The following is a 14,787-nucleotide window of genomic DNA, read 5'->3' on the forward strand; positions in this document are numbered from 1 at the left end:
ACCAAATTCTGCTAGAGATAAAGCAAAATTTAGACGAAAAATTGTTTTATTTTTTCTTGATTTCAAAAGTTTTCTAAGTGCGTTGTGAATAGAACTGTAGGGGAAGTAAAGCTGACCGTAGAGTTTTGAGAGCAAAATTATTTAAACATTTAAAAATTTCGCTCTACCTAACTTCGCTCACAGGACATTTTCTATTTATTTCTATCGATAACTCACAAAAGTCTGCACTTGAACGCACGGGCAGTCTGGACATAATCTCGATCATTTGGGAAAGTCTGGGATTATCTGTTCCCCCCTGTCACCTCAACCTAGGTGTTTTAGTAGGGTCGTGATCTGATATTAATGTAAGGATTTTTTGTTGGTGTATGTCAGCATGCATTCATTCAGTCAAAACGAAAAGATCCCTGAAGCTTTTTTCTTTGATTTTTCAAGCTGTCCACCACTTTCTTGGTAGCTTCCTCGTTTGCTTTTTTAGCCAGATTCTTAACTTTTCTTTGTCGATACATGGTTGGATTAGCTTCTGGAAAATATTTCACACCTCCCTTGTCGTACATCCTCCAACCGGGGTCGTTGTCGTAGGGAAGGTTTTTACCATCTCCCGACTGCTGCATTTTTTCAGAACCTGAACGAAAATTCGAGTTATTCGAGTTGTCAGTTTATTCCTTATTGTGTGCAATATAAAAATTGTTTATGGAAACTTTAGTTTCAAACTGTGAAATTGTTTGTTTTATGCCATCCAAACTGAAACTGGGCGAATTGAAAAAAGTGTGTTTTATACTTGCGCAACCGCGGATACAAAATATGTTTTTTTTTATTTGCGCTAATTGAAACTCCAGTGAGAAAATTAAACATCTACATGGCTAAAGAAACACTAGAGGAGAGGTTATCAAGCTATCAATCAATTATTAATCAGTTAATCAATTAACTCAGCTCGAACACTCTTTAAATTCCACCATTTTGCGAACAACGCCACATGCCAACACGGGTACAATAATAGAAGCTACAATTTTCTCCCAGATCTCAAAACTAAAACATGCACTCCGATTTAACGCATTATCTTGGGTATAATTGACTACGTACTACTCATGTTTAAGAGTCCCCTAAAACTTCAAGCTCTTGAATGAAAATCTGAAAACAAAATTGCTATTGTATATTTGGTATCCTAATGACAATAAGTTGAAAATGCTTGTGACCAAAAAACTACCCAACTATCAAAACTTATACAAGGGTAAATTTCATTCAGTTCAGGTACATTAAAATTACTTCAACGTTTCTGGTAAGCTAAGGAGATTTTTCAGGTAATTTTTTCTGTAATTGTTTGAGTCTGTAAGAAAGAGTGCTTCAAATTCCGGACATTAAGAGACCCGAACTTGAGACTCAGAGCATTTCAGTCATGAACCAGCACATTTCAAGAGTAAAAATTTAATTAGGTTCGGAAACATTGCATCTCCAGAATATTTTATGTTTCTTTATGATCAGTGCTTCTTCATTATAATTATATTGAGGTCACGGAGTTAGCCCAGGCTAAACTTATACTTTACAGTCTGAAAATTACTCATGGCCCAATATTAAATCTGAGCATAGTAATGTCAATTTTGTAGCTTATAACTGGTAATTACTATAGTGATATGTGCACTATTTAAATATAAGCTAGTTTGTAGGCAATTACGACACAGCCCCTTTAATTTAGTGGATGAGACTTGCTACTCAAATTAAAATTTACAAGAACCCACACTTCGAATCGCATATAAATCAAACATTGTTGGCAGGGGTTGAGTTGAGCATATTACTTTTCATGCAGTATAGTTTACTCAAAAATCAAGACTGGCCCGCGTAAATTGGGACCTGAACAGAGTTCTGGCCATCCTAAAAAACAGAATGTCTCTATACTTATTCAGCGGTGATTTACTCTGCCACCAATATCCGGGGAGCCGGCTGGTGACCGCGACAGAAACGTTTAGGTGGAGTCCATGTGAACCAGGACTCAAGCAACTGCTGACCGGGGATTTCATAACAGATCAATTACTTGTAACGGTGCGAATTCTACCGTTAGGAAAATTTTAAATAAAATAGGTGCGTTTGGTTTTTTTCTGCTGATCAGGTTGCAATAGTTGGTCAATGGCACGCTTATCAGGGTACTTTAAATTTTGTATTCACAATGTTTCTATTATCCATTATCATATGGTGTGTTCTTTAAGAAAAAGTATAACACAACATAGCTATATTCCCGTCTAAGCAGAGCAAAATCAGTCCTCTTTGATACCTGAACAGCAATAGTTTAGGCTGTTTTTTATTCATGCCAAGCCAGAGATCAGCGGTTTACTAATCATGCCAAAACTGTGATTTATTGCTTGCTGTATGGGTGATTAGTGGCTGCTGAAAGAACGCGCAAATGTGCATACCCGGTTCTTGGATACCATCTAAGATTCACTTATGGAAATTTTGGCAACCATGGCAAGATCGTATAAGAAATTTTGTATAGCCTGTATGGAACCACATATGATTCTTGAATTTGGTTCCCTAAAAAGGTGTGTACTTTCATGGGATATTACCTTTGCTGATCGATCAAGGGACTCAATTCTAAATAGTAACACAGCAAGGTCTTTATAAATTTTTTATGGATATCTTTACCCTTTTATGAAAATTTTTAGTAAGATTTAATTGGATGGGATGAGTGAAATTTTTATTGCATTAATTGGAACTCAATCATAACAGATTTTACCATATTCGGGTCATTTTGCACACATAAGCATTCAAAACATCTAAAGTATCTATTGTTTTCAAAATAGGAAATACGGTGTTACCATTAAACACTGTTCCCTAGACCGGACCAAACTGTCAAATCACTAAACAAGGAAGAACTTGTAATTTTTTTTGTTCAACCTTTGACATTTTAAAATCATGAATTGAAAAGTTTTGCCAGATAAACATTGTACTTCGATTGAACATGCTTGTGAAATGAAATTAGCTTGAGCTAACAAGTGGCCATGAAGTTCAATCGAATGAGTCTTTTATTTGAATTTTTCAACAATTTTATACTATATGTCGGTAAACATTCGACAGATTGTCACTGTTTAATTCACGCTGAGAATTTTAAAAGCCTAACATTTCCTACTGGGAAATAAAGAACTAGCTATTATTTACGATTTGTTGTATATTTTCACGCTAAGTTTCTCAGTGGTAATCACGATAGGATTCTGCCCCTCTGTCTGTTTTTGTCAGAAAAAGTCTGTATAATCTATTCAAGATATCCAGAACTTATTGCACCGGGAGGCATCTAATTCATTTATACAAACGAGTCATTATCAAGCAAATCGCTAAACTTATCAATTCAGTCGGTTAAAAAGACTGTTTTAACCTGTCAAAGTGTACATTCCATTACTGTTTTATCTTATAACTATTATACATTCTAAGCGCAACTAATCTTTGGTTTCAAACGTATGAAATTAAAGGTAGGATCGGTTTGAAACCTATGAATTAGTCAAGATGTTCAATTTCAAACGAAGGAAACCGGCGGTATTATCGGTTTCAAGATACGAAATTGACAGCTTGTTTGGATTCTAACGCAGGATGTTATTGTTAATATGTTTGCTTTCAAACATAGTAAATTGTAGGCGTTTTTGGATTCAAATTAAGGAAAGGAAGGGAAAATACCGTCGATTTACTGCGCTTGAAAGCAAACAAACCGACACTTTAATACGTTAACGTACCCGGGTCGAGGTTTGGTGGTGGATTTTGTAAGAAATGCGGTGAAATGCGGTGAAAAAAATTAATTTTCACCGCGTATTTCTTACATCTTTTTGCGGTGAATCGCGGTGAATTATTTTTTTTCATCGCTTAATGCGATGAATTATTTTTTTTCACAGCATCTAGCGGTGAAAAAAATAATTCACCGCTTGAGGGAAAGCTGTGAATTTTTTATACATGGCAAAGATTAAAAAAATATTGCACTGATCACGAAGATTATCCACTTATGTTTATGATGTGCTCCTTTTTTTATTAGTGGAAGAGGCTTGAAAAAAGAAAATAAAACAAGTGTTCCATTTGTATAATTCCAATATGAAACTTTTAACAAAAACTTTATCTCAGTTGAAAGTATAAATATAAAAAATATAAAGAGAAACAATAACTTCCAAATTATTTTTTTGAGAAGAAACGCACTCAAGCAAGCGCAAATGCAAGTACTCAAGCACTTGGATATTATTAAGCATTTGGGAGTCTATTCATATTTTCATTGTAAGGGTTGCAAAAAAATTATTACAAACATTTTGACTTTAGTATCACTGTTACATTATATCTCTTATTGACGTTTTGTTTTGTCCTCATGATCACTTTTGTACTAGATATTCAGAAACTTTTATCGAAATTTTTAGAAAATAATTTGGAATTATTAATTGACTATTCAGCCAATATCATGAAAAGTGTCTATGCAGAGCTATGTGGTGAAATTCTGATGCACTTTTGCTAATTTTTCATGTGTCGCAAGCAGAAAAAAACACAAAAATTGAAAATCAAAAGGGCAGTAATATTGTTGTCTTCCTTACTTTCGACTGAAAATCATTAAAGATGCTCTTCATAAGTTTTGCAATAATTTTTTAATGAAATGTATATGAAGCTGAAGTTTTATCACCTGGATTTTGTTCTTTGATTTGATGAAAGAACGTATGAAAAATTTTTACGGAAAAGCCCAAACAGACTACTGTGAGAATTGAATTAGCTTGCAATTGCTAAAATTGGAAATTCTTTTTGCTGCCTGCTTCAAACTTATCTGTTTGACAATTAAAATCACAATGTCTGTTTTAATTCCTGACTATCAAGGTGCTGGAGGATGCTCCTAATAGCTAGATAATTGCCCGTAAAGAATTTTAATCAAATTATAGCCTTTTTCTTCACCTTTCCTAGAAATATTTTCTCTTACTATACTGAAATGAAAACATGTATCTTAAAAGACAACTTTGAAGATTTATATGTTCATATCAATTAATTTTAATCAAATTCGTTGAACCCCATCTTTTACAATTTCAAATTTGTTTTGTTATTATTTGAAAAATGGTTTTTGGTTTGAAATTTTACATGCAGAACCTAAAAGATTTAATGGGCAAAACAAATTGAAAATCAAAATGAGTTTAATAAACATTTTGGCGTTTTTGTATTTTACTTTTGATGGCATAAGATAAAAGCGTCAAAAATTGGTTCAATTGTCGGTCTTTTTGCATAAGTGTCTAAAAGTTGCTGCGGCAGTTCATGTGCAATGTCAACCTGGTAAAGCAACAAATAGTTATGAAGGTTCCACATTGCAACTTTGTTTTGGAAAACTACTTTTTTGTATATCTGTTTCCAATTTTTACACAAAGTTTCCACGGAATTTTTGATGAATCAAATTGTTATGGTCACTTTAAGACAAGACATTTTTCATGTGTCGCAAGCAGAAAAAAACACAAAAATTGAAAATCAAAAGGGCAGTAATATTGTTGTCTTCCTTACTTTTGACTGAAAATCATTAAAGATGCTCTTCATAAGTTTTGCAATAATTTTTTAATGAAATGTATATGAAGCTGAAGTTTTATCGCCTGGATTTTGTTCTTTGATTTGATGAAAGAACGTATGAAAAATTTTTACGGAAAAGCCCAAACAGACTACTGTGAGAATTGAATTAGCTTGCAATTGCTAAAATTGGAAATTCTTTTTGCTGCCTGCTTCAAACTTATCTGTTTGACAATTAAAATCACAATGTCTGTTTTAATTCCTGACTATCAAGGTGCTGGAGGATGCTCCTAATAGCTAGATAATTGCCCGTAAAGAATTTTAATCAAATTATAGCCTTTTTCTTCACCTTTCCTTGAAATATTTTTTCTTACTATACTGAAATGAAAACATGTATCTTAAAAGACAACTTTGAAGATTTATATGTTCATATCAATTAATTTTAATCAAATTCGTTGAACCCCATCTTTTACAATTTCAAATTTGTTTTGTTATTATTTGAAAAATGGTTTTTGGTTTGAAATTTTACAGGCAGAACCTAAAAGATTTAATGGGCAAAACAAATTGAAAATCAAAATGAGTTTAATAAACATTTTGGCGTTTTTGTATTTTACTTTTGATGGCATAAGATAAAAGCGTCAAAAATTGGTTCAATTGTCGGTCTTTTTGCATAAGTGTCTAAAAGTTGCTGCGGCAGTTCATGTGCAATGTCAACCTGGTAAAGCAACAAATAGTTATGAAGGTTCCACATTGCAACTTTGTTTTGGAAAACTACTTTTTTGTATATCTGTTTCCAATTTTTACACAAAGTTTCTCACGGAATTTTTGATGAATCAAATTGTTATGGTCACTTTAAGACAAGACATAAAATTTCGCATTTGCGGTATAATTTTCTTTTTCAGGAGATGGTCAGTGATTTCGGCTGAGAAATAACAAATTTATTTTTTCCAAAGCGTTAGAATTTGACTGTTCGAATGACTGATTGCAAATGGAATGTTTGATTTCTTCTGAATCTTTGATATTTTCTTAGTTTCTTCCTCTAAAACCTAGAAAATAAAATCATCGCATGTGATCTGTTTCGTTATTTAGTTTTGTTCGGCATCTTCTAAAGTCTTCTTAAAATTTTTTCAACGCTCAGTAGAAAAATTTAAGGCCTTATTAACAATATTTTCTACGCAGTTTTTTTTAACCTCAGGTTTTCCTACTGATGTCAATTTCAATCGACTTTCGTCATTTCAGATGGCCAAAATTGTGGTCAGCCAAATTTAATTAATTTTGCTTGCTTGACAGTTTTAACTGCAATAATAAGGAACATTTTACTTTTCTGTCAGAAGTTTGGTTAACATAAACTTCGCAGACAATTGATTGATTTGGATTGCTTGACTTTTGTTTCTGTCTGCATTGCAGTTTCTATCATTCGTTTTATATAAAAGAGTCCCTTTGATGTTTTTCTACCCGCCAGACTGTTTAGACATAGTGTGTCGCGTACAGAGCGTACAGAGTTAACGCAAAACCTCTGGACCTTTTTTCGTCTGACAAATATCAGTTACTGACATTTATTCTAATCAGGTATAATTGTGGTTTTGATTTTTTGAGTTATTCATGTAGAACTTCTCTCAATATCCGCAGGTTATATTCTGAAGTTTTATTCTGATCTGTCGCTTTACATAACATTCAGTGCGCTAAATATCTCTGAATTGGTGGCATTTTTCTTCAAACAGCAAAATGACTCTCCCCAATATCAATCTCAATTTCAGTAACAACGGAGGCAGACAATTTGTTCTTAGTTCAATGCTGTTCATCATTGTACTGGTCAAGATCCAAATGTTCTCAGAGAATGAAATCATTCTTGGTTTCCGAAAAATCAACTTTTGGTCTGTTATTGGCTACAATCCAAGGACAAGTGAACTCAATTCAACAGAAAAAGAAATCTTATTTCGAGAAATGGTTGCCGTAAGAAGAACTATATCGGCTGTTATTTTGATGTCTGCGAGCACTGAAAGTAGATCTTGGAAGACAAATTTTCTCAACGAAAGTATTAATTTCCTAAAAGAACGACTGATAGTTCTGATAAACTTAACGTCGAAGATTAGATCATCAGTTAGTTATGATGAATTGGTTCAATTGGAAAACACTATCATTTCATTACAATCTATTTTGACGAAATATTATGCAACTGCTCTTGACAGTGAAAACTTTGACCTTTTCGCTGAAAATTTTTTGATCAAACTCGGAGGTTGGTATGATAAACTGAAACAAAAATATGGAGTAGAGATGGGACGAATACGGAATGAGTGTTTGCATAATATGAATGAATTGGAGAAAAATATATCCCACCAATTATATCAAGTGCAACAGGGAGAATTGTGCGAGAAAAGCACATCAGTCCTTTATTTTAGGGATCCAACTATTTGACATTTTTTAATGTAATGTGAGCAGATTATAATAATTAATTCCTAATGGTTCGCTTGTCGTGACTGGATCATTTTGAAAGAATTCTGACGAAGGTTTGGAAGTTATTTAAGTGTAGAACTTATGCGGAGATGCACTAATAATGGAAACATGAAGGTAGCTGAGTTTAATGAGAACTGTGCTGACAAATGTTGAAAATCTAGAACAAATTAAATGTGAGCACAGCATATTATTCTTAAGATTATACGTAACCTTCTAAAAGCTGTGGCATTAAATTTTTTAAGCGGTTTTTAGCAATTTCTGAGAAAACTTTGAGCCTGGAAAATTCATTTTGCCTCAACCCGTACCAAACCTCCAAAATGAATCAAAACTAAGTACCGTATAACTTTTAGTACAGTTGTCAAAACATAATAACTCTTGTTTTCACGCTTTATTTGGAGCAGATCTTGAGAGCTATTGTTGACTCAATCAGAGCAAGCTTAGAACGATGACATCTGACAAGATCACTATTCCAGAGTGAACTCAAATCAGAAGAGGCTTACTTTTGGATTAAACCATACAAAGACCTGCACTGGTAATAAAGTTCTTACTAAAATTCTTTCACTCTTTGCTGGAAAATTATCTTGATTATCATGATTAAACAAAGGGCTTGCTCTGTAATTCATTTGTACACAGAGGCCTATACTTGCACAGCAAAAATACTCAAAACACTCAATTTCAGCTCCACATTTGATCAAATAAGTAATTTTTGCGGGATAGGATCTCATCGCAATCCGTGTGCATACAGTGCAAAAAGAAACTTGTATGGAGAAAAACACAGAAAAACGTTAATCACCAAGCAATTTTTGTGAAAGATTTTTTTGTGTTCTCCCGTTCAAGATGGGGAATAACTAGACTCATTTCAAGGCCTCTCAAAAAAAACAAAATTACATAAGAAGTTTAGTCTACGCTATCAGCGTCTGATTTTTTTTTGTATGTGGCTGGCTTCCAAGGAAGATAAGAAAATTTGTCTATTGACATTTCTAAGCCTAACTGTTGTGATAAACTTATTAAATAGATTCATATAGGCAATGATGATGACGAATGGTAACCAAAACAGCCAGAGCCAAGTGTACCAAAATATCCCACTTCCTTTGAGCTATCTGAAAAAAACTCCAGTTGCAAAAGTGCCCATGCGAGGCTGTACGGAATTGAGACCTGCAGCCGAAAACCCCGACGCCAAGCTAGAAGCTATCATTCAAAATGCCATTAGAAATTCCATTCCCAACATCATGGCCAAATGCGACAACAACTGGAAGTAGCAATTCACGTACTGTCCAAGATTCCGTGGCGACTTTTAAACAACAAGTCAGAATAGAAATAGTCGACCTGGAGATTAGATGATAACTGAAAACCCTGTCGGAATGCGATGTGCACGAGTAGTACAACAGGCAAGCTAATGTATAATTTTTCAATCTCAAAAGGGACAAGGGAAAATTAGGTGAAGAGTACAAAGAGATTATTGACATATACTCGAAGTCATTGATCAAGTCGACGCGGTTGTTGAGGACTTGTACATTTCAATTGCTCACCACATGCCTGGAAGACGCAATCCTATCATTGTCAAGTTCAATAGAGGGGTGGCAAAACTCCAGCTTCTTAAGAAAAAGCAGCTGGCAAAGGAGGACGAAACGAAGTATATAAATGTGGTCGAGGACATCACCAGACCCAGGTTGAACTTCTTGAAAGTTATGAAAACTGACAACCGCATCAAATGTGCCAGGGTTCCTGAAGGCGTACTGCAATACATGTGGAACAATGACACCAGATTTCAAAAAAGTTTTTGTTTTGAATGGAGGTGGCTCAGTGCTTAACTACCCCTCTTTGACGTTCTTACCTGTTTTAATGGTGTTTTCCCCCAAACAACAACTCACAAGACTCTTGAACCTCTCCAAAAAACCCTGCCGTCCCGTGATCAACCTATACATCTCAACACTCCCAGATAATATCTGTTTTGCATTCAAACGTCCGCTCAATCATGAGAAAATAGCTGGAAATAGACTATTTTATATATGGCCTTGAGTCGCATCCTAAAGTCATATGCCTTACGGAGACATATTTAGATGATGATCGATGATGATGATACTTCTAATTTTTTTTTGCCTGGATACTCAACAATGAGGTGCAAAATCGTAACAATTATGAACGATGGGTGATGAGTCAAGTCCATGAGAGTGCGACGATAAAAACTTCTTACAAACTCAATTCGAGAATGCAACATGTCTTGAAAATAAAAGCCAAATCATACAAGTTTAAAACCTTGTTGACTTAGAATAAACCTAGAACTAACAGAAACCAATTCATTGAGCTACTTGAGGAATTTCTGCAAGGTAAAACTTCTGCCACAATACTTTTTTAATATTCGGGGTTTTTAACATCGATAAAAAGTTTGGTTAGCAGTAACTACAAAATATATCAAACGGCTTCAGTCTTTTCGATAGTTCGGATAGTCCAACTAGAGAGATGGATCAGTTTCCAACCTGCTTAGATCATTTCATCTATCAAAAAGAATTGTCATTTACATCAAATATCATGTTCCATCCAAACATCGCAGACCATTGTCCTATTCTTGCTAGTTGGTTGGTCAACGACCTCGATCAAACTGACGTTCAGTGTAAATATCAAAAAACAAAATTATTTCGTGATGAATTTCGGAGACAACTCTTCCTGCATGAACTCCAAGAACACTTGAGTCTCAGGGAAGTTGAAATATTAAGTAGCAGTGATCCAAGCATTGCTTTTGAAATATTCAACTTGAGTTGTTTAAGATCTTTGATTAGTTTGCCACAATGCAAAACGAAAAGGAACTCAAATCAAATAATAAACCTAAATAATTGACAAATTCTCAGTAAAATCTTAAAACCAAGCGCAACAAATCTAACAAAAATGGAAAAGTAACGCCATTACTATAGATTATCCGGCAAATTTCAAAACTCAGCGTGAAAATTTTGTAGACGCGTACAAAAAATCAAAAAATTACTATGCAGATAAGTTTAAATCTTGCATTGCTGTTTCAAGGCAAAATTGATCAAATCAGAGGTTGGCACACATAAAAGATTAGTATTCTAATCTCTTGTTATTAAGCAAACCAGTCACCTTCTCTCGATGACGTGGCAGAAAAGTTCAAAAAATCTTTTGTCAACGTACCTAATAATTTTTGTCAGTCGATCTTTTATGTGCCTCCTATTCAAATTCCAGGCAATGACAAGTCTTCATAATTATACCCGATCTCAGAGTTGAATGTTGAAGAGCTCATTAATAGCATAGCTCACAAAGCATCATCCGACGATGATGGCTTAATTAATATAATAATCAAATTAGCAGCGTCTGTTACGGCTCGCTTCATGACGCATATTATTAATTTTTTCCTTCACTCATGGCTTCTTCCCGGAATGGCTCAAAATTTCAAAAGTATTTCCTCTGCACAACGAAGGCAGCAAGTTAAAAGAAAATAATTACCGCCCAATATCACTTCTAAATGTATGGAGTAAAAAATTGAACATGCTGTGCGGTGTTCCGTCTTCCACCAATATGTATACACGGTTTTACAATTTTTATCGACGATTCGGGCTCTTCTCACCTTATCAATTCAGCGTCCGAACAAGCAAAGTACCATCGACACTTTATTTGAGTTAACGAAGAAAATAAGAGAGAACTGGAATGTTAAGAACAAACTGCTTCTCTTTGAATCACGGAAGGCGTTCGATACACTCGATCACACAAACTTACTTTATGAACGAGAAAGATACGAATAAAAGGGAATGTTTTGTGTTGGCTGGAATCTTATCTCGGGAGCCGAATGCAAAGTGAAGAAGTCAATTGCACTTCCTCGCAATGGTTAAATGTACAATATTGAGTACCACAGGGGTCTATACTAGCTTTTTTTTATTTACATAATTGATCTACCAACTCTTTTTAAACATGATCAAGGCATGCTTTTTGCGGATGATAAAAATCTTACTTTTTTATAAGTGCTTTGAGGAAATGCAAAGTGAAGTTGATAATGTTAAACAGTGGCTAGATGCTAATAAACTTTGACTGTTTGAATGTTAAAAAGACAATTCAAATGAATTTGAAGTAAAAAAAATAGGTGTTGATGTTGATAACCATTTACCTTCCACTGGGCCCCGTATATAAAACTTACGGCATTCTAATTGACTTCAAATTTTCTCCCATTTATCGGTGCTGAAATGGAGACTCTCTAATCAATGTGGTGCTATTTCAAAACTTAGGCTTTATGTCCACGTATCAAGTTTATAGCTTATTGTAGAACGAATGCAATTTCTATTATCCATTATGGCATGCTAGTCTATGGGTGCAGCAGCTATAGCGACCTGTTGCCCAATTACAATTTACAAAAGAAAAGACCTAAACTCATTTATTTCAGAAAAAAGTCCGAGAGTGCTAATGACATCTTTGTTAAAAATAATATACCTAACATCTAAAAGATTCATATTTGAGCGATATTGAAGCTAGTTTTAAAGTCAGTGAGTGGATTACTTTGTGATAGTTACCTTAATTCTAAGTTCTTTTTCGCCATCAAGACCTACGCGAAGTGCCTTAAAACGTTGATTAAGGAACCATCTTGTTGGCGAATTATTAAAAACCGATCAGTTAAATCCAGAGCTTCGAACCTCTTTGTTGCATAATGCTTGTGTTCTTCCCTACAAAATTATTGGATCAAATGAAAAAATTACAAAAAATTTTTATCATAAGATTTTTGCGAAAAAATATGAGCTCTCAATTCCTTCAGTTTCCAAGTTAAGGCAATTTTTCAAAATTTTTAAAGAGGTTTTTCCGCTAAAGTTGCGTTTGAAAAGCTCGTAGAAATGTTTAATTCGAAAAATTTTAGAGGCATATGTTATGACTCTAGTAGGTTTAACTAGGTCTGATTAGGTTGCCGATAAATTTTGAAGACTGTAGCAAAATACTTTTTGAGTTTTTGTTTTTTTAAGTCTCATTTTTCTATGTTTTTGTTATCATAGGACTTTCTTTATTAAAATAGTCCTACTGCCTAGTTTACAGAATCTCTAAGGGCTTGGCGTGTGGGTTTAAACACTTCGTTGCCTGTCCACCTTGATCATGTTTGTCTCAGTCAATATTTTTGTTTACTTTTCGTACTTGTTGTTACTTAATTGGTACTTGATCAAAGATATAAATTCTTTTTTTCTTTCTTTCTTTGGTCTTAAGACAGATTATAATTAATTTTATTAACTATTGCTTGAATGATGTATACATGATTGATTTTTTAGTAAAATGGGATAATCGGAAACAATTTTTTTTAAAATGAAGAATATGACGAGATAATTGAGTTCACTAGATCTGACAAAAAGTTATTTTCTTCTTCTCCCTAACCACTTTTATAAAAAATATAAAAAGCGTATATCTTTAAAAACTACCAAAGTTTACAAAATTAATCTGTCATCATTTTCCCTTTTTCTAACAGCCTTTACTTCAAACTTTTTTTTAATTTGGTGCATAAATCTTTGCATAAACACTCTGCGTGAAATAGGCGACAGAGAATTAAGGTAGCCTCTCCTTAGTTTTTTGCCGTAAATTTGCCTCATGAGATCTGATTTAAAACTTTTCACTGAAGTGGCAAATATCCAAAAAAAAAATAAAATATTTTTTTTGCAAAGGAGTGACGTTGTTTTTTCGTCATTTTTCTTTTCGCGTTAACAAATTTGACGATGTCAATTTGTGAAAGTTAGTTATAAAAAGGTCTGTCACCATTATTCACCTAAGAACTTTTTCGAACACTTTTCCGCAATTTTGAGCATGCATTTAGCTGGAAACTTTATTGCTCGAAATTTAAATGTAATTTTTTGGGAATCATTTCAAACAATTAATTGTTACTGTGATCCGTGATATGGTTAACTGAAAATTGTATACAGTCTAAATCGTTAATAATGCAAACGATCACCATATTTTAGCTATACTCGTTTGCTATTACAAATTTCCACGCTTATAACACTAATTTTAAAATATGGTCTTAAACTAGTGAAAAAATTGAACACATTCATTGGAGATTTCCGGCGTTTGCCACGTTTTTAACCGCCATTTTTTTTCAAAATGAAAGTTCTGTCGTTTATAAATTGCTTTCCAAAACTCCAACGAGTTAACGACACAATGTTTCAAAAAAACTTTAATTGCTTCATTTTCATTGCAGCCAACATTTTTATTTACCCCCACCCTTAAAAAAACAAAAATGACAGTACTATACACAAGCTCGTTTGCATGGGGGGCGTGGTGGTGATCAATTTAAGCTTGAAACTCAATGAATCCGATAGAATAAAGTTGAATTCCATATTCTGGCAGTGACTTCCTTGAAGGCAATGTGGGAATGGGAAGTTTTTTCCACCGGGTGGCAATTTGCATGACAGTCGCTATACAAGCTGGAACGCCTTGCCTCATAAACGACGCTAAATGGTTATACGATCGCGGAAATCTCAGCAGATATTTTAATGGAACAAAGATTTGCTCGACGGCTGAGAAGAGAAATAGACGCTTGCGCTTCATTTCCGTAGAAGTCACATCAAACTATCGTAAATTTGTGCAACGTGTTCCTTCAAAAGTGAAATCGGCTCTCGAATTTTGCCACGAGGACCCTGCAGCTTGGTATATGGGTGTTATTTTGAAAAATATGTTTAATTTCAGTGAGTTTTCTACAAAGTTTATGGCGACATTAATGAACGAAAGCAGAATACCGAGTAATGTGAGTATATCTGACATCACTTCTCTTCATATAAGAAGCACGGATAAATTTAAGGAAGCCACTATTTTCACGCCTCCTCATTATTTCAAAGTACTCAAGTATACCTGTTTAGTATTTGGGCATTTATGTGCCAGTAA

At 34.1% G+C, this 14,787-nt stretch overlaps 1 protein-coding gene across 6 annotated transcripts in view; it reads right to left on the reverse strand.

Moving 5' to 3' along the window:
- Positions 1 to 284: 284 nt before the first annotated feature.
- Positions 285 to 14,787, reverse strand: part of LOC142345336 (uncharacterized) — a 33,765-nt gene continuing 19,262 nt past the window's right edge. For all 6 annotated transcript variants that reach the window (XM_075397343.1, XM_075397342.1, XM_075397339.1 and 3 more), the window contains exon 3: positions 285 to 622. In XM_075397343.1, coding sequence (XP_075253458.1) covers positions 384 to 622 — 239 coding nt within the window. In that variant the 3' untranslated portion in view covers positions 285 to 383. The remainder of the gene's footprint in view (positions 623 to 14,787) is intronic.

Source organism: Convolutriloba macropyga, chromosome 9, assembly GCF_964194025.1.
Source record: "Convolutriloba macropyga chromosome 9, txConMacr16.3, whole genome shotgun sequence".
Lineage (NCBI taxonomy): Eukaryota > Metazoa > Xenacoelomorpha > Acoela > Convolutidae > Convolutriloba > Convolutriloba macropyga.